Here is a 19,297-nt window from a genome sequence, read left to right on the forward strand (position 1 = left end):
TCCTGGACAAAAAGCAGTGTACAGCTCACATGTGATATTTTTCTTTAGTTGTGATAAGCACTGATTACATAAATAGCCTCTATACCAATGCTGGGAACTTCTGATGTCATTCTGAAGGCATTTGATGTGAAACTCCTGTCTTGTCCTGATACACAGCCATATTAAATCATCTGATCATTACTTTGTATATTCAGTATCTCACATTTGGTACTCCAGAACTGCATTTATAGACTATTTTATCCTGATTGTATTGCTCACAGCAGCAAGATGGTGTTTAAGGTCCCTTCCAACCCAAACCATTCCACGAATCTATGAATCCTTACCTAAACCAGGCAGGTCTTGCATCTAGACTCTGTCATGCAAGCCTTTACATGTATGCATAATGTCAAAAATCATGAAAATTCCTCTTCTCTGCTCAATAAAATAGTAATGTTTTAGTCTCCTGTAATGGTGGAGAAATGATTTAAACACAACTACAGGTATTATTTCACAGGGAAATTAATACTAAACTTGCAAAGACTTATGTGTATCTAAATTATCCTGCTGTGTCCATCAGCTAATCTGCAATGTGTGGAGTTAAATGTATGGGAAAGTCCAGATCTGGCCATGGCAGAATTAGGCCAGTAGCATATTTTGATTTATCTGTGTTTAGCAGCTGGAGTGCAAAGTAATTCTGACCTGAACCCAGGTCAGGCTTCCAGCTCAGAGGTAGCCTGGGGCTTCTGAGACAAATACAGCTTAAACCCTAGAGTGAGCAGGAGAGCAAAATACAGCCTTCTTTGACATTCCTGGTTTGGTTGGATCTCGTTTCATCTGCTGGGCAAAGTTTGGGAGCTGGTGACCCAAGACTGACTTTTCCAAAGTATGGAGCTATTTTGCCTGTTGTTTAACACAGTCGGTGTCCAGATTATATTGCACGTGCTTCTGCTGTGGAAATCCAGCACTGTTCTCCCAGTTCACTAAGTAATTGTGAGATGAGAGAGTTCTACATCTTCTCAGGACATTGGAATGAATATGTGTTATACTGGATTAAATACCTGACATGTTTTAATAAGGGATGTGACATGTTTTAAGAAGAGATGGTGGCCTTTGCCAAGCAGCACATCTGCCTCTGAATGGAATGTATTTAATCCCTGCAGGCAATATTATCTATCTTTGTGTTTTCTGTGCATTTGTAAGAGCAGATACCAGTGCTGGTGTGAGGGAGCACACAGGTTTTGGAAGCAATATAAACCATCTGGCACAGGGTGCCCAGAGAAGCTGTGGCTGCCCCATCCCTGGCAGTGTTCAAGGCCAGGTTGGACACAGGGGCTTGGAGCAAGCTGCTCTAGTGGAAGGTGTCCCTGCCCGTGGCAGGGGCTGGAACTGGAGGAGCTTTAAGCTCCCTTCAGCCCAAGCCAGTCTGGGATTCTGTGATTCCTGTTTATGTGTGTCTCCCATTTGAAAATGTCATTGGGGGCAGTCAGTATACACTGCTTGGCTGTGGTTGTGTTAGTGTCAATGCAAAGCAACCCTGAGAGAGAAGATCACTTTCACCAGACCAGACCAGTTACGATCATTACAGCCTGGTGTATACAGATAGTAGCAGCCTGCACCTTATTTCAGTAGCCTGATAACGTTATATGCAGTTACTGACATCGTTTTGAAGAGGAGGAGAGATTCCAGTGCACAGATTGGTTTCAGTGTAGGAAGATGCTGGACTTGTGAGCAGCAAGGACCAGAGCAGTTAGATACCAGCTTACCAGCTTTGCCAAATGAGGGCATAGGTGCTACCAATAGCTAGTCTAGACTAAAGCTAGGAGAGGTAGTATAGACTCTTCCATAATTGCAGACTAGTTAACGTATTTTGACATGTTTCTAGTTGTTTTGGCAGCTTTCCTGCTGTAGAACATGGTTTGCTGATACACACAGAAACTGTTTCTATCTATTTGGTTTGCCTTGAATTCATTAGCAAATACAGGGTTTTCAAGTGAATTCTCCTCTGTAGCTAGGAGACCCACTTCATGCTGTTGTATATTTTATGTGCATATATACTAGGTAGTAGTAAAGCCTATGTTTCTCCAAAATAATGGTGTGTTTCTCTTTGTGCAGTTCAAACCTACCACTCCTGTTCTGATGAGAATGCTCTAAAAATGCTATAGAAAGGCTGAATTTGACCCCAAATATATAATCCTAGCAGGGAAAGTTCCTTTAGTTGACATGTAAATGATGAAGTCTATGGGTTATACAACCTAAATAGGAAACCGGGGATGTTTAAGGGTACACGTAATACAGGGTAAGCGGAACACTTGCTTTGCAGCACTTGACACACCAACAGCTTCTCATGTCTTTGTTTTGTCCTTGGTCTTTACTTACACACAGACACAGAGGATTTTCAGCAATGTACTCATACTAAAGCTATGGGGGGGGTTGTCTGTGATTCTTAACATCAGTAGCTTAATCCTGAACTAAGACTGAGCTTAAAATCTTCTCTTCTAGCCTGAAACTTTTGAGCATCTCTTCATCAAGCACCCCGAAGCAATGTCATTCGAGCCTCTTCTTCTGGAACCAGCAATAGTGCTGGAAGACATCAGTGTCACTGAAGTCTTGAAGAAGGAAGATTCTCAAGACTTTTTAGTCATTGATTCCATGTTTGCAACACCACAAGACTCTGCACATGACTCTGCTTGCTCCAGCAGCCACTTCCATAGTAGCAGCTTCTCTGAGAGCTCCCACGATGGCCAAAGCAGTGCAGAACTGACAGGGGAGTCTGATATTAAATACGCTACTGTCCTCAGTAGCTCCAGATTAAGTGGGCTTTATGAACACAAAGTGAGGCCAAGAAGTTGCTTTGATAGATGCCTCTTAGCTGAAGACTCCTCAGCTACAGGCTCCTTCTCAAGCAGCCCCTGGGTGGTGAGAAACGGGGCATTTCTGGTACTCCCCGATGCTCCCATCAGGCAGCCCAAGACTCTCTCCCTGTCCCTCATCTCTTCAGAGGGATTTTCAGAGCCTTCAGATCATGATGATGCTTTCCCAGATGGAGACAGCCCTGAGCAGAGCTTGTGTTACCTGGGAATAACGTCACTGGGAAAAAGGGAGAATGATGTTTTCTTAACGGACAGCTCCGGAGTGATGTGTCAGTTGCATGCAATGGATCTGCTCCAGGATGGGGGGGTTCTGCAGCACACACCACCTCATTTAAATGCCTTTATCCAAAGCAGCCTTCAGTACAAAGTCATCATGCCATACATGCCACAGTTCCAGATGACTGCAGCCAAGGTGCAGGAGAGCACGGAGAAGACCTCTGAAGTCACCACACCATAACTTGATGCACTTAATGGTGTTTTAGGTGTTGGTATGTTCTCCTGTTTTCCCTTTGCTGACTGGTTGCAGGAGTTCTCCTGATTTGAAGCTGGGTAACTGGTTCTGGATTTGAGTGCCAGGGTTTTAGCAGGAAGAAGTTCCATTTCTTCACCTATTTTTCAAGTGGGGGGCCTTGCTTTTGGGATTTGTTTGTGTTCAGACGAGCCTCTGGTGCCATAATCTCTGTGTCAATGCCTGTCAGGTGTATGTGCGAGCCCTCCAGTGAAGAGCTGCACTTGGAACGGGACTCAGTGCCATGGACATTCAGGTGAAAGGACTGGATGTGATCCCAACGGACTGTGTTTTCCATAGCAGAGTGTGTCTGTTGGCAGCACAGATCCACACACACACACACACATTTCTTCTCTCCTCAAACATCACAGCAAACTGTCCTGAAAGAGCTTGTTCTTGGTTTAGGGTTTGCTTTGGGACCTCAAGGGCAAGACAGGAAGGAGTGAGCTAACATGGAGGTTGAAATATGTACATGTGAGGTGTTTTTTTGGGGGGGAAAGCTGGAATGAGTCATTTCCCTGGGAATGATTTGTGACACTGAGTGCAACAGGGTGAGTTGACCTGGATGCGGTGCAGACTCCAGGCTACGATACACTTAAGCTGGTGGGAAATGGATGCACTGTACAAATACCAAACATAATTGTTAGGCTTTTTTTCCTCCCAGATCCTGATGTATTTATTGCTGAGCTGACATCTGGGTTAAACAGAGCTTGTGAATACACAAATGGTCCCCATGAAAAAGCAGTGGGAACACTGTGTTTCAGCTGCTGGAAGGGAGGCCCTGATCCAGGACAGCTAACCCTGTTACAAGGGTCTCTATTAAAGTGAATTGAAAATACTCATCAGCAGCAGCAAAGAGCATCTTAAGGTCAGAGGAAAGAATCAAAACTCTTGTGGCTGCCTTAATTGTGGGGTGTTATCCAGGTAAAACCATGTACTTGGAAGTAAAATGTCCATGTTCTTCTTGTTGAGCATGGGATTCTAGTACAAATGGTACTGCTGCCAAACTAACATCATTTCCAACCCCCTTTCCTAAGAGCCTGCGGTGGCACAGGCAGTGGTTTGATCCTGTTTTGATCTGTGTTGAGCTGTTCTGCCTGCATGGACTTGGAGACATCACTTTGCCTTCACAAACCCTATGCTGCTCAGCTGGAAAGCTTCAGGTGGGAGGAAAACCGCATCTTGCATCTGAGCTGTATTTTCTGGGATGAGCAGGTAAAGAAACTACACTTGTTGGAAAGCCAAGCGTATCTTTTTCTATTTGATAGTAAATATTTTTGTAGACATTCCAAAGAGCTATTTTGAGGAGCTAAGAGAGATGAATATATTCTGTATTCCAAAGCTAAATTCATGGAAAACTCACATAGGTACTTAAACCCAAAAGGGCAAACCCCAGCAATGATAGTACATGGTAGAGAGGTGTGGAAACACTGAGTATTAGCAGTATGAGATCCTAAAGAGCAGAAGGGACCACAGCACGTGTGTGTCTGCACTTTGGAGTTAAGCTGAGCTTTACCAAAGCCCCCACAGCTTTTTCTTACTGAATGTGACACAGATCCAATGTACTTGTTCCGGAGCTGTTGTGTGGGATTAAAACCTGCTTTGTGTGAGTGACCAGACACCGTTGTCACTTGAAAATGGGCTTGGAGGCTGCAGGGACAAACCAGAAGGTTCCTGCAGAGTCCCAGCAGCAAAGCTGTGATCAGCACCCAGGTGAATGCTGAACTTGGAACTCACGTCAGAACAGAACTCCCTCCTGCTGGCATGTGAACCTGATGTGATGCAACCTCTGCGGTCCCATGATTCCCCTGGGAATGGGCTCGGGTGCTGGATTCTGCCTCTCCTGATGGCTTGTCCACCAGATCCAGCATTCCCTGAAGGGGGGGGGGGGCTGGTGAAGCTTGGCTGCCCCCACACTGTGCCACCTAATGCCACATGGGTTCGCTTGTGGTGTGACCAAATTTGGGGTCTCTGCACATCAGCCTGGATCTCTGCACATCAGCCTTCTCCTCTTGCTAGCCTGGGGTGCAGAGTAATGGGAACCACTGAAACATGGTTGTGTGAGAGCTGGAGACTGGAAGAATAAATGTGGGGTTCACCATCAGGTTTGAGCTTTCTTTAATCGCAGTGTCCAGAAAAGATACTTGGTTGTGTTTGAAGAGCATCAATCTCCAGGAAATTAAAAGCTCACATTGATTTTACCATATCAAATCCTTATCCAGTGCCTCTGTGAGGACAGGAGGACCATGAACCACAGGAATGATCAGAACCAGGGAAGGCTTTCCTGGAGAAGAGGCAGGAGTTCATTGCTCCCCCATCATGAAGGACTCTGACATGCCTCTGATCTAATGGGAGAAGAGCGTTCCCAGCCTTGGCGTTCCTCAGCTGTGCTGGAGGGTTCTGTATTAACAAAGCAGTGCAGAATGTCTCCCTTAGGGAAGTGAGTGGATATCCAGCTATTCCCACCTCTGGAAGCCTGGCCTGTCCTCCTGGGTGCTTCTGCCATCTCACTGTGAGGCTTTCATGGCCAGTGCCAGTGGTGCTCCTTAGAAACACTGATTGACCTGGTATTTACAAAACCCCTGCTGTCCCTGTAAGAAATACTGCAAATGTTACCTGATCCCTTGTGCTTCAGCAAACCCAGAAGGTTTTAAGTGTAATTACTGTGGAATCAAGCAATCTAATCCCTTGTGTAGTTGTGCCTTTCCTGAAGCAGACTCCAGGCCGTATCCCCAGTCCCAGGGTCTGACAGTGCAGGTGAACCCGGTCCTGACCGCAGGGAGGGCAGGATGCAGCTGTGTGCGTTTGTTCAATAAGCACTTCCTGGAGCAGGCTTCCAGTGTGGCGTTTGCATTCCTGTGGGATGGACACTCAGTCTGCTCCTTCCCTCTCTCTGCTCTTGTAGAAAGCCAAAACCTGCGTATCCTGAATCCGCCATCCGCTGCTGCCTGCCCTTTCCCAGGCTCCAGTTACAGCTGCAGCTCCTGTGGGCAGTGTCTGCCTTTGGGAAAGGGAATGAAGAGCTGCGGTGAGTTACCACATGCTTTCCTCACGTATTCTAACCCTCAGCTTCGGGTCATTCCCTTGTTTAACAAAGCCAAGTAGTTCCCACGTCCTGTTGGATAACTGTGGTTCATTCCATGTTCACAGCAGCCTCCTTTTGCTGGGCAGCTGATATATGTGATTTACACAGGAGCAGGACCACATTTGCTTATTCCTGGGTGCAGGGATGGTGCCTGGGCAGAGGCACTCTGTAAAGCGGTGTTGGAGGGTGGCTTTCCCTGTCTGGTGCTCCACTGCATGCAAGGGGCTGGAGCAGTGTGTGCCTGGCCAGTGCTGAGCTGCTGGCCTGTGTTCAGGATTGGATCGGGGCTGGTGGATACTCAAAACCCAGTTCCCCCTCTATGTACTGGAGACACACTCCATCCATGGCAGCGGGGTTCTGCTTGTGGCAGTAGTTTGAGTGTTGGTTTTTAAGGGTAGATACGTCATTCTGAAGTGCACAAGAGCTCTAAATGCTGCACAGCAATTACACCTGCAGCACAACCCCTTCTCAGGCACAGCTACAGAAACACAGACTGGTTTGGGTTGGAAGGGACCTTAAAGCTCATCCAGTTTCAACCCCAGAGCAGAGCTGCTCCAGCCCTCACAGCATCTCCATGGCCTCCTCTGGACGGCTGCATTCCCAAAGCCTCAGTGGCAGGGTTGTGGCTCTCCCAACAGAGCACTGCACTGCTGGCACACAGCTCTAGGAGCACCAACAGCACCCACAAGAACAACTCCCCTTCCATAAGAGCCAAACTGGAAAGGGCAGCACCTTCAGGGCTGGAATCCCGCTTGGGTTTGGCAGGTGTCCTTCTGTTCACTAATTATGCTAAACAAAGGCAAAGTGAATTGTCTGTGTGAGGCTCTAATTAGAACCCATCAGGAGCTGCTTATGCAAGAGCTGTCATCAGCAATGCAGGGAGAGGCACTGAGAAGCTCTCTTCAGGAGAGCTGAAAGTCACTCTTGATGGCTTAGGAAATAACGCGGTGTCCTGCTGCTGGGGAATGAATGGGAAAACAGATGATGAAGAGAGATGAAGGGAAGGAGACCCTGGGGGGGGCTTTTCATGTCGATGGAAAGCCGTGGACAGGGAGGTCTCTGGGCTGTGTGGAGCCTGCGTGTGATAAAGGTCACACCTCTCTTTGTAGCCTGGCTGTAATTAAGCGTCTTGTCCTGCCTTTCCTGTCACCAGCAAGGTGCAGCACCTCTTTACATGGCCCTGGATGGGTCCATCCTGATGGCAAACAAAGCCCTTTTCCTATCGCCCAAAATGACTTTAAAACCATCTATTTATGCCTTCAAACGTGAGCACAGCACTGAGGACTGGCACCAACCAACCAGCCTTCTGCTCCTACTTGTAGAGAGAAGCTCAGCATTGAAACCAGCAGCTTGTCACAAGCCTCTGGTGTGATGGGAAGCAGAATGGGTGTAATGGGAAAGCCACGAACAGCCTCGCTGCTAATTCTCCCAAATCAAAGCTGGCAGTGCTGGGAGCCGCAGGCTCTGGCTTGCAACCTGTGCTGGAAGGAAACACTTGGAGCCTTATTTCAAGCTTCAGATGATGATTAAAGATCTGGGCCAGAAGAGCCTGGCACCGACATAATTATTTAGTCTTCTGCCTGCCTAATGTCAGAAGGGAGCTGCAGAACCTGATGCTGTTTTGCTGGAACAGCTTGTCATCCCTCTGCTTTGGTGGTGGGCCATGAAAACACCAGCTGAGGAGCTGCTCCTCCCCATGCGGGGGCCTGGGGGTTTCTTTTTGGTTTCAATCTGTGGGGTTTGAGAATAGGCTCGGAAAAGACATCATTTTATTAGCTCTTTATAACTGTGGGTCCCCTTTGCTCTTTCTCTGATCAGTGGGAATGACCCATCAGTGTGTGCTTGAGCCCAGAACCCCTCTGTGTGCTGGGCTGCACCGCCAGCAGCCCCTCTGCTGTGCTCTGGGGAGACCCCCCCTGCAGCCCTGATGCAGCTCTGGGGCAGCAGCACAAGAGGGACGTGGAGCTGTTGGAGCAAGGCCAGAGGAGGCCATGGAGATGCTGCGAGGGCTGGAGCAGCTCTGCTCTGGAGCCAGGCTGAGAGAGCTGGGCTGGGGCAGCCTGGAGAAGAGAAGGCTCCTGAAGGGGAGACCTGAGAGCAGCTCCAGTGCCTGAAGGGGCTGCAGGAAACCGGGAGAGGGCAAACCCCCATGGCAAGGGGCTGGAACTGGATGAGCTGTAAGGTCCCTTGCAACACAAACCAATCTGGGATTCTATGACATTATAACCCTACAGATCACGTAGCTGCCTCCTTCAGCCAGTGACAGACCAGGAGCTGCTGCTCAGGGTTGCTCATGGGGCTGACACAGAGCAGTGTCCTCAGGGAAGGTGTTTGGGCTTCAACAGCCACCACCACTGTGCAAACGCTGTGTGTCCACAGCCCTGCTGTCAGTGGCTGTGGCCTGCTGAGGATGTTTGCGCATGAGGTGCAGCTTCCTTGGTCTGCACTCTGCTGTTGTGGGTTTCTCTGTGTGTGTGCAAGCAGAGGCAATGACAATAAAGGAGATGAGAAGGAGTGAAGAAAACTGCCTTGTAAAGCACATTGTAAGAGATAGGAGTGGGTCCTGCACGCAGCTCTGAGCCAGCCAGAGGACAGGGCTCACAGCAGACAGCTACAACTGCTCTGTGCCCTATTTACCAAGTATAGTGACCTGGAAAAGGAAAAGCAGAAGGTTGACTCAAATCAGAGAAAGACTGTGATTCCTAAGGGGAATGATGTCATGAGCCGAGATGAACAACTGGGAAGGGGGATGAGAAGCATGGGAGTGCTACAGGCCAGCATGGAGGGAATGTTCCTCATGTGCTGAATTTGTCTCAGGGAAAGCACTACATTGTACAGATCTGTTGTAGCCCTTAGGCAGTTTGGAGCCATCCGTTCTGCTCAGAACACATGCAGAGCCGAAGGGAAGAAGTGTGAAGTAGCAGGGACCTGTCATCCAGATGCCTGATGGACTTCCAAGAGGGATTTCACAGGCCAGTTCACAGGCATTCATCTAGACTCAGACTTGCAGATTGGGACTGGGAAAGGGAGGCTGAAGTGTGGAAGAAGCTCCCATTCCCTCCCGTGCAGCAGTCCAAAAGGTGAGTGAGTGCTGTACCTGCCTCCTGCTCCTGGCACAGTGACCCTGCTGTGGTTCTCCTTGGTTTTCCTGGTGGGAAAAGAGAGTAAATCCCTTTGCAATGTGAGAAGTGGAGAGCCCTGACCAGCCTCACCTGGGCCATGCCCCCACAGGCCCTGCCCAGGGGCTCTATTTAAGTTCAGCCTTCCTGCGGGTTGTGCTGGTCTGTGTTTGTGCTTCTATCATAGCTTTACATGGTCCCTTTTGATCCCAGCCTCTGGGCTGGCTTCAGCTCAGGTCTCTCTCATTGATTGCCAGGCAGGTCCATAGCACTGGGATGTGTCTCCTCCAGTTACTGCCATTGGAGCTGATCCAGGGAAAGCATTACTGTCCCCAGCACCCTGGGATGGAGGCTTGGAAGTCTGCCTGGAGGAACGGTGAGGTCTGTGTTAGGACAAAACAGGCATAAATCTCATACAGTGCAATAGCTGGTGGGGTTTTTTAGCTCTCTTGGTGATCTTCCCTAAGCAGCTATAAGGAAATGGTGTGCAGAATAAATCATTTGGGTGAGCATATATCCAGCTTGGGTTGGTGATTTGGAAGTATCCTGACAGGAATAGTACTGTGTGAACAGAATCATGGAACAGCAGAGGTGGGGAGGGACTTCTGGACACTGTTTAGTCCAACCCCATGCTCAAAGCAGGGTCAGCAAGGGCAGGCTGCCCAGGGCTGTGTCCAGTTGGGATCTGATACCTGAATAAGGTATCATAATGGAGAATGGGTGGTGCAGGAATCATCACTTGGGATTTCCACAATGGATGTGGGAAGCAAAAGGCCATTTGAGAGAATGGGTTGAATCTTCACAGAAATCTGTGGTTGTAGCTATTTGTTGAGGGTAAATGATGTTAAACCTGTGTTTCATTGCAGTGCTGAGCCTTCAGTATTTGTTTCAAAGTAAACCTGTTTTTCTATTCCATGTAAAATGTTGATGTTTAATTAAACGAAGTGGCTTGATTCCTGGCACTTTGAAACTCTTATTCTTCATCTGTTAGGAAATGCTGGGTTTTGTGATGTCAGGACTTCATTTCTTGTATCTGTTTCGTGTATGACTTGTGATCAGATCAGTTTATCCGATGGGACTTTGGCTGGTTCCCTCATCAGATAACTACAGGGCCCTTCCAGCCTCAGCTCTTATGCAAGCAAAGAGCTGAAAAACATTGTTAGTGGCTGTATTTTCACAGGATTCATCCACATGGAGCCGCCAGGCCAGGCCTCCCTCCCACAGCTCTGTAAACTGGGCTGGATGCATCAGCACTGGGTTTCAGGCTGCGTGCCAGCGAGTGCTCGCTGTGAGGATGGGAGCTATTCAGAGCCTGTTTCCCTGCGTGCCAGCTCTGCCCTTGAGCTCCGTTTCCCTCTCTGACCCTCGCAGGGGTTGGGATGCTCATGAGGGGCTCTGTGCAGTGAATCAGTTCCGTGTCTGGCAGCCCTGTCAGCCGGTACTGGGTGGTTGAGGGGGAGGAAGAGGAGGGAAGCGCCTGCACGGAGCAGTGTGCGAGAGCTGCAGCGCTCCAAGTGACAGACGCGTCCTCCCTTCTCTGTGCTCTGCCTGGAAAAAACCCTGCTTTGTCCTGCTCTCCCTGCTAAAACCAATTCCAAACAGGGCGCAAAATCCACCTTCCTGCTGGGATTTTTCCATTTATTTTACAGCTGTCCCAGGGCTCAGAATCCCCCGGTTCCCTAAAGCCGATAGAGGAAAGCAGAGTCTGCGTCATCTCAACCTCACCTCCCTGCAAGTGCTGCAGTGTTACTTCTGCACTGAAATACTCTTGTCTTTAAGCAGAAATGTTCTGGTTTTCAAACTTATTCCAGAAGGAGAACTCATCCACAGAGTAATCCCCATTGGCTTTATGCTGTGACAAAGCCTTTCATGCCACCACTGCTTCCCACCTCCTGGAGTCCGGACCACTGCAGGCTATACCTGCATGCTGGGTTAGAAATGAGAAATTCCTGTGTTTAAGAAGCCCATTGTATTTTAGAGGGGTTTAAAATGAACAAGCTTCAGGGGTTTGGTTTTCCTGCTCTTTTCATATGGAAAACCAGCTGATCCTTTCTCTGGGTGGTGGGGCTGTCTGGATTGCTGGATTTCTCTCTCTATGTGCCTGACTTGGGAATCGATAGCAGTCTTGTCATCCACTCGTGAGGAAAAGGACTTACTAACAGCCTCCCAATGAACTTCTGAAGGGATGGGAAGTGTCTCCTTCACAGCACAACTCACTGTTCCATGCATTTATCCCAACCAGGTTTCTAATACTACCAGGATGCTAAGGAGGGATGAAATGCCTGCCCTGCACCTTGTCCCTCCTGCTCAGTCTGCCTTCCCTCAGCTCTTGAAAGCAACAATTCTTCTCCTGATGGTGTTAAATGTGGTGGGTGAATTGTATTGCCTGATGCCAGGAGCACAGAAGCATCTGTTATACCCCACTTAATTCCCCTCTATTTGATACATATGAGCTGCTTCAGCTGCAGTGGAAGGACAGAGGGAGCACAAGCACTCATTAATCCTGGACAATGAATTAATTCATTGATCTCAGAGTATTCAGAGCATTTATTTCCTCCCTGGTTTCCATATTGTTCTGTTCATCTCCCGGCAGCCTGCAGCCTCCCATCAGTTTTCCCCTGAATTCCTTTCTCTGGTACCAAGGCCTTTATGGAAGGGGAAGAAGATGACAAAGCTGTTTGGGATTCATGAACCAAAGGCACGGAGGAAGGAAGACAATGATGCGGGAGGCACTGGCCACCTTCTCCACTTGAATGCCAAGAAAACTCCTCTGAAAGAGAAATTCTGGAGGAGGGACAAAGGGGGAACAAAGCCAGAGGATTGTGTGAAATACCACAAAACAGGAACCAGCTTCCCAGTGGAAGCTCTGGGGCTGTGCTGCCTGCTGGGGAGTGCTGGAGGGCACAGGAACCCCAGGATCTGGGAAACCTTCCTGCCTGTGATGTTCTTCATGGTGGATCCTCAACTGGTCAACCAGCAAAGAAGAGATGGGAGAGAAGTCATTTCCCCTTAGAGACAGAACCATTTTCCTCTTTCTTGGCAGTGGAGTAAGGACTGCGTTCCCCTTCACTTCCCCTTATTTTTAGCATCCCTAATGCCAGCCATCCTCATTCAAAACACATTTGCTTTTACTCCCTCTTTAGTTTAATGGGAAACACATCTTCTTCTTACTGTTTTGACAGTACCTCACTAAAGCCATTTATTCTATTCTGTACAAGCTCTCCTACCACATTTATCACCAAAATATGAGTGCATTAAGCAGAATGAGTAACATCTGCCAGGTTAGTGTTTTTCTGTCTCCTTAGGGAAAAAATATGGATGCAATAGTGTCCTATTTTGGTAAGAGGGACTTTCCCCCACCTTTTTACATGCACATTGCTCTGTTTCTTTACAGTAGAGAAAGCAAAGCCCAAGAAATGTACAGTTCACATGGAGCAATAATTGGTGACACATTATTAATGATATCTACTTCTTGGTTCATTCCATATCCTTGGATTTGATCCTCAGACAGTTTTACTTTCTGGCCTCAAAGCTCCACCATCCAGCAGTAATGGAGGTGTTGGCAATACTCAGCATCTTACTGAGCAGCTTTTTGGCTATGGTGGGTTTGTAGCACAGAGGATTAGGTAGGAGAGGACCCTGCACTTGGTTTTGTTTTATGGGGAACTTGAGTCCAGGATGGTTCCTGGAGCTGCTGGGGTGATGCTCTACAATGTCCTGGGTACCAGCTGGAGTTTCTGATGTGCCCTGAGCTTCCTTCCCAGCATGTTCTCATGTGCCCTTCCTTCCTTCCTTCTCAGCTGAGAGGGGATGAAGGCCTGAAGAACCACAGTCACACACCAGCATGGGACAGAAATGGTAAGAAGGCAATTTTCCATCCTGGAAATTTCTATCCTTTTCCATCCTTTTCCAAGAATGGAAAGCATTACTCAGACTGGTAAATGAGAGCTCAGTGTCAACAGTGCATCCAGAAATGCCCCTGAGTTACTGCATTAGTGCATTACTGACCATCCGTGCATCATCTCTGCATTGTTGGCACCTAAGTGTTCACCAGCTGTCTGTCCACTGATGAGGATGTGACTTTGTAAGGGGAAGGTCCAGCAGTGGAGGAAGACAGCCCCATTTCAGTGAAATGGATGTTCCCTTTCAGAAAGCACCCAAAGCCACATAGTGTATTATCCTGCCAGTTCCTGTATGGAAGGCTGTGGGATCCCAGGATTAAAAGTTTAAGTGTGGAGTGACTCTGGAGAATGAGAACAGATGCCTCTCTCCTACCTTCTGAGAGGAGGAGCCCAATTCATCACTACCAGTAAAACAACTTCATCTCCATGCCTTGGCCTAAATATGTGCTAAGCTGTGATGGATATCAGCTTTGGAGAGATGTGCTTGGAGATGGCCTTTGGGCAGCTTCTCTGTGGCCTCACAGGAATGAGGAGGTTTGGCCATGAACTGGCTAAGCTGATGTGGCACAAGTGGGAATACAGGGTTTGCCTGGGTATTGCATGTTTGAGAGTTACAGATGACAACAGCACTAATTAAACAGCATTGGTGAGTGTAAGTCACAGCCTCTTCACAGGGCTGGCAGGATATCAGTCACATTCAGGGGAATTCAGTCCTTTTGGATGGTTAGAGCTTGCTGATAGTGAAAAGTCTGTGCTCATGGCTGGTATTTGGTAAATATTGGTCCAGCAGTGTAAGAGCAGGAAGCTTTGCAGCTTACAGTGTTCAGTTCTAGTGCAGATCGCGAGTGCTTTGGGTCGGTGGAACATCAATGCCATGGATGACTTCTTGAAGTTGACTTGGCAGATTCAGTGGAGGAAGATAAGAATAACACAGCCTGGGATATGATCACAGGATGAGCTTGAAGGAGTTTCTTCATCTCATCCTCCCTCTATCAGCCTTTGCTACCAGTATTTGAGTTTCCAATAGGATGTCAGAGGGCTGTGAGGAGAGGAGGATCATTTGAGGCTACTGCTGCAGCAAGCTACCACACAGCAGTAACAACCAGGTCCTCCTGTCAGGGTGAAGCACTTCTGTCTGCTGTTAGGCTTTGGAACCTCCTCAGTGTTTGTGAATAGTTGGCTGTATCAGGATTACTGCTATTCCTTATGGCCAGGGAGTTAAAAGATAGTATGTGCTCCCTGAGGGCTGGGGGGGACTAAGAGCAAGATATTAATGTTCCTGGCCTTGTAGCCTAGAAGATAAGGGTTTCCTGCCATAACTGTGTGGTGCTTATAGTTAAGAAACAGCTCTGCAAAAGGCTTCACACGCAACAACTGAGGATTTGTCAGCCTAAGCCACAGAGATTTAATCTAGAATCCAGAGAAGAGCTGCTGAACCTAACAAGCTGAGCATCCTTGTACATCAGATTTCTTACACGACTCTCTGACCAAGGCAGCATTCGTGGTGGAAGGGGATCACCTTGCTTCTATGCACTGCTCCTTCATGCTTCTGAAACGCTACAAATGGTTTTGCAGCCCAAATTTTGGGAAAGGGATTGGCATGTTTAGAGAGGCCTAGAAAAATTGTAAAAATGTGTAAAGAGAGAAGAAAATGCCATGTATAATCAATGTGGAGAGCTTGATCTACTTGGCTTATCAAACAGTGGATTAAGCAGTGACTTTATTAGCATGTCAAATACTCCAAGTGTTTGGTTTAGCAGAGGAAGGCGTAAGAACCGCTGCTTGAAAGCTGAGGTCAGACAAGTTCAAATTGGAGTGTTAAGTACATGTTTTACTGCTGGCAGCGAGCAACCAGAGGAGGAACATTCTGCTACGTGGTGCTTCCTCTGTCCTACCTCCTCACCCAGGCTGGGAGACTTTGGGAGAGAGGCTTTAGTCAGACACACAGGGCTGAGCAGCAGGAAACTGGTGAAATTAAAGGCCTATGAAGTACAGGTCAGACTAGGACTGGTGCTGGTCCAGCTTGCCTCTTCTTGAGGCAATTGGGACCCATGTGCCTTATTCCTTCCCAAAAGCACATCCTTCACATGACAAAACTGAAGGCGTCCTCTACCCAAGGGTGAGGCTTGGGGCAGGACTGGTCTGTGTCCATCCTTGTCAGTGTATGGGGCTGTGAGCCACCCCAGTGCATTCAGACCTACAGTGTCACCCTGAGCAGGGTTGCAGAGGCTCACAGCCCCATCGCAAGGAGGGCGCCTGCAGACACTGCCACACAGGCTGCTTTGGCTGCTGCTGCTTTGCACCAGGTTGAACCATCCCAGGAGAGCTGCTCAGTAAAGATAAGGCACTAAGTTACCTTCTTCTGCAGGACTGGATGTGCTCCCAGGCACAAAAGCCTTGCTGGTTGCTCTGCAAGGTGAGAGCTCCTCTTCCTGCCCAATCTCAGCCTCTGGTGCCTTGCTTTAGTGTGAGAGGACAAAGTTCAGCTCCTGTAACCAAACATAAGCATAGTTCCACATCCAACCATGACATTGGTAAAAGGTATTCAAGCTAGTGGTGCAAATCTTTCTATTTTTGGGACTTCGGGATAGGCTAGTATGTGTCTGGAGAGGTCTTTTGCTGGCAAAGGAAAGGATGAGGTGGTAAGTTATAACAGTGCAAAACATTGGAGAGACTGCTTTTCAGCTGCTTTAACAACTCTGGCACTACAGCACCATGTATCCATGGAGGCTGCTTTTCTTCTTTGCAATATGAAGTAACGAAGGCAATACAGTATATACCCACATCGCCATTTGAATTACAACTCTTAGCAGCCTGACACTTGCTTTACACTTCATGCACAGAGATAAATTTGCCCTTATTTGAGAGAAGGGAAAATTATAATTTATTCATAATTAGTTTTCTACTTTGTGTATGCAAAAGGAAACTTCTCTATATTATAGAACTCCATCAAGCAGTTATCAGCTCTTAGCTTTACCACAACGTAACTGAACAGCTCTACAGCCTTTTCTCCCCTCTCTTTATGATTATATGGTACAAAACTTTCATTCAATATTGTTCCTTTACACTGCACTGCATAAAGAGTGGTTTATCCGGATCTGGTATGGTCCGTACTGGGGGCCGGTGGGATACTAGGCTATGGGGTGGTACTTGGGCGAAGTTACAACACAGCAGCCTTGTGTTCGGTTTTCAGAGGCTGTAGTCATTAATCAAGGGTCTCTGTGTCATCCACAAATAGAGTTTAACTCTTAATTTAAACAGTTCCATAATGAATACATTTTATTTTGCATTCAGGATTCTGAGGTTTTGGCACTTGGAGAGGGTTCATTAAGCTTTTAAAAGGCTTTATAAAGCTTTCAAAGGCTGCTCTGCTACCGCAGAGACTAGAAACGTCCCCTTCTAAACTGTGAATTAAGTCCTTCACATCGTTACTCCAGAAACTTGGCTTTTGATGGAGACATCAAACACCCTCATGGCCATTGGGATCAAACAGACGTTCCTACTGTAACAAAAACCATGTAAAATGAGTTATCTTCCACATCATGGGTGTTTCTGGATGCTGTGACCATACAGCGGCTTTAGCGCGCCGAGGTGAGCGTTTTGCTGTTGCACATGTAAGAGAAGCAGCCGAGTGTTGGCCAGCATGGCCAGGTTACGCCAGTGGCTTTCCACTCAGGTGGGTGATGGTGCCTAAATACCTTCCAGTGGCTCCTCTGCCAGGCTGCGGTACCCTCCATGCCTGCCTTTGGGCGCAGAGGGCGGCAGTGTTTTCTAAGGCAGGTCCTCAAAGTGCCATGAACCACAGAATCGACCGGGTTGGAAAAGACCTTTGAGATCACAAAGTCCAACCATTCCCAGCCCTGCCAAGGCCACCGCTGCCCCATGGCACTGAGGCCTCCCCTCCACGCTGTGTGAACACTCGCAGGGACGGTGCCTGCAGCCCTGCCCTGGGCAGCCTGTTCCAATGCCTGAGCACCCTCTGGGGCAGGAATTGTTCCTCAGCTCCATCTAAACCTGCCCTGGGGCAGCTTGAGGCCGGTTCCTCTTGTCCCATCCCTTGTTCCTTGGGAGCAGAGCCCAGCCCCTCCTGGCTCCATCCTCCTGTCAGGCACTTGTAGGGAGCCATCAGGTCCCCCCCGAGCCTTCTCCAGACTGAAAAGCCCCCGCTCTGCCCCTGTTGGTGCAGCGATAATGAACCGGCTTCTTGCCTTACTCCTGGGCACCCTGCGGCAGCACGGCTGCTGCCCAAACCCGGGCAGCGAGGCCCCGAGGGCTCCTGCCCGTCCCGGAGGGCTGAGGTGAGGGGGGGTGTCCCCTCCCGGCTCCCGCACCGAGCAGTGCTGGGCCCAAGCTCCCCCCCCGGGGCAGGCCCGCCGGTTCCAGAGGGCTCCCCCGGCCCCCGCCGCTCCCCTCACGGCGGCCGCTGCGGGTCTGTGAGGCCGCGGGTCCGGTCCGGCCCGCCCCATGGCCGCCCCTCAGGCCGCCCCGCCCGCCGGGCGGGAAGCGGGAGCTGAGGCGAGCCCGCCCCGCGCCCACAGGGGCCGGCAGCGGAGCGGAGCGGGGAGCAGCCGAGCCGCCGGCGCAGCCCCGGCAGGTGGTGGCCGCGCTCGGAGCCGCTGCCGCTTCGTGCTGCTGCCATTGCGGGGAGCGGCGGAGCCATGGAGCGCTGAGGAGCGGGGCTGACGGGGAACCTGCGCCGTGCGGGGAGAGCGGCGGAGCCCACGGAGACGGCGCCGGGCTGCCTGAGGTAAGCGGTGAGCGCTGCCCCGGCTCCCTGCCCGCCGGCAGCGCCTCAGCGCCCCTCGCATGCCCCGGCTGCGGCCCGGGGCCGAGTCCTTGTCGGTCTCCGGAGCGGGAGGGACGGGACGGGGCCGAGAGCCGCCGTGCCCGCGGTCCCGGAGGACGGTGGGGTCCCGGCGGGCCGGGACATGGCGGTGCCGCCACCTCAGCGCCCCAGGCTTGGTGAGGCAGGGAGAAGCCGTAGTCACTTGTGGGTTGTTCCGGGGGTTCCAGCAAGTTTTGTCGTGTTGAATCACATGGGGTTAAGAACTGAGAGCTTAGGAGGAAAAGGGTTGTGGTTTTCCAGAGAGGAAGATGCACTTTAATTATTGTTTGGGTTATTTTTCACATTATTGTCTTTATTTTTCCCTAATTTCCGTTGCAGTCCCCTGTGTTATTTTGAGCCCGTTGAGGCTGTTTTGCTGTGGCATCGTTTACTCGCGGTGCTGTGTGGCAGGGGGATGCCATGCCAGGTGTGTGTCCCCCCCATCAGAAACGGGTCAGGCTCCATCCGTGCCTCCGAGGGGATGCGCAGCCTTGGGCCCTCGTCCCTCTGCCGGGTCAGCCCTCCCGGCCTCAGTTTCCCTGTGGCATTTTCTCGTCTCGATGCATCATGCCCGCTAACATGTGGTTTGAGTCAGTTTGTTTTATTTCTGATGCTCCCTTTCCCGGTTCGGTGCCTGGTGGGTGGTGCTGAGTTCAGGGAGGACCTGGAAGTTGAGTGTTTCCTCTGCGGAGCTCCATGCCAGCCCCGAGGCAGCAGCTCCCAGTGCGCCCATGGGGTGCCATGCGGGAGGGCAGAGAAGGATTCTCCTTTCACCTCTGGGTGATGGTTGAGGAGCGATAAATCAGCTCTGATACGCAGCGAGATGTGTAGATCTCTCGGGGTGAAACGCAGCCACGCAGGTAAGGAGTTGGTTTTTGTGGTGCTCAGCATCTGCCACAATAGGAAATGCATTTCCTATCCAAGTACCACCTATGCTGAAGAGACAATTCCCGATAGACTTGTAAATTCTCTTAACAGCAGATTTCATGTTTTTTCCCTCAGAAATGCT

The 19,297-nt window shown here is 49.6% G+C and overlaps 2 protein-coding genes and 2 long non-coding RNA genes across 6 annotated transcripts in view; 3 read left to right on the forward strand and 1 right to left on the reverse strand.

Moving 5' to 3' along the window:
- The window catches only part of LEPR (leptin receptor), a 63,484-nt gene extending 58,023 nt beyond the window's left edge, over window positions 1-5,461 (forward strand). For 2 of the 3 annotated variants that reach the window (XM_062624424.1, XM_062624423.1), the window contains exon 19: window positions 2,479-5,461. In XM_062624424.1, coding sequence (XP_062480408.1) covers window positions 2,479-3,306 — 828 coding nt within the window. In that variant the 3' untranslated portion in view covers window positions 3,307-5,461. The remainder of the gene's footprint in view (window positions 1-2,478) is intronic. The other variant, XM_062624425.1, reaches the window with a different exon arrangement.
- LOC134166624 (uncharacterized) lies at window positions 5,459-15,947 on the reverse strand. Its single transcript, XR_009965931.1, has 2 exons — window positions 15,820-15,947; window positions 5,459-6,358 (listed from the first exon to the last, which is right to left on the reverse strand). It is a non-coding gene; the product is annotated as an uncharacterized LOC134166624 (long non-coding RNA).
- On the forward strand, window positions 13,358-16,560 carry LOC134166625 (uncharacterized). Its single transcript, XR_009965932.1, has 2 exons — window positions 13,358-13,419; window positions 15,808-16,560. It is a non-coding gene; the product is annotated as an uncharacterized LOC134166625 (long non-coding RNA).
- Window positions 16,561-18,131: 1,571 nt separating this feature from the next.
- PDE4B (phosphodiesterase 4B) overlaps window positions 18,132-19,297 on the forward strand; it is a 223,590-nt gene continuing 222,424 nt past the window's right edge. The window contains exon 1 of the mRNA XM_062624426.1: window positions 18,132-18,210. The gene's annotated coding sequence lies outside the window, so the exon portion shown is untranslated. The remainder of the gene's footprint in view (window positions 18,211-19,297) is intronic.

This window comes from Pezoporus occidentalis, unplaced genomic scaffold, assembly GCF_034315485.1.
Source record: "Pezoporus occidentalis ecotype Australia unplaced genomic scaffold, CSIRO_AGI_Poc_V1 ctg267, whole genome shotgun sequence".
NCBI classification, from domain to species: domain Eukaryota; kingdom Metazoa; phylum Chordata; class Aves; order Psittaciformes; family Psittacidae; genus Pezoporus; species Pezoporus occidentalis.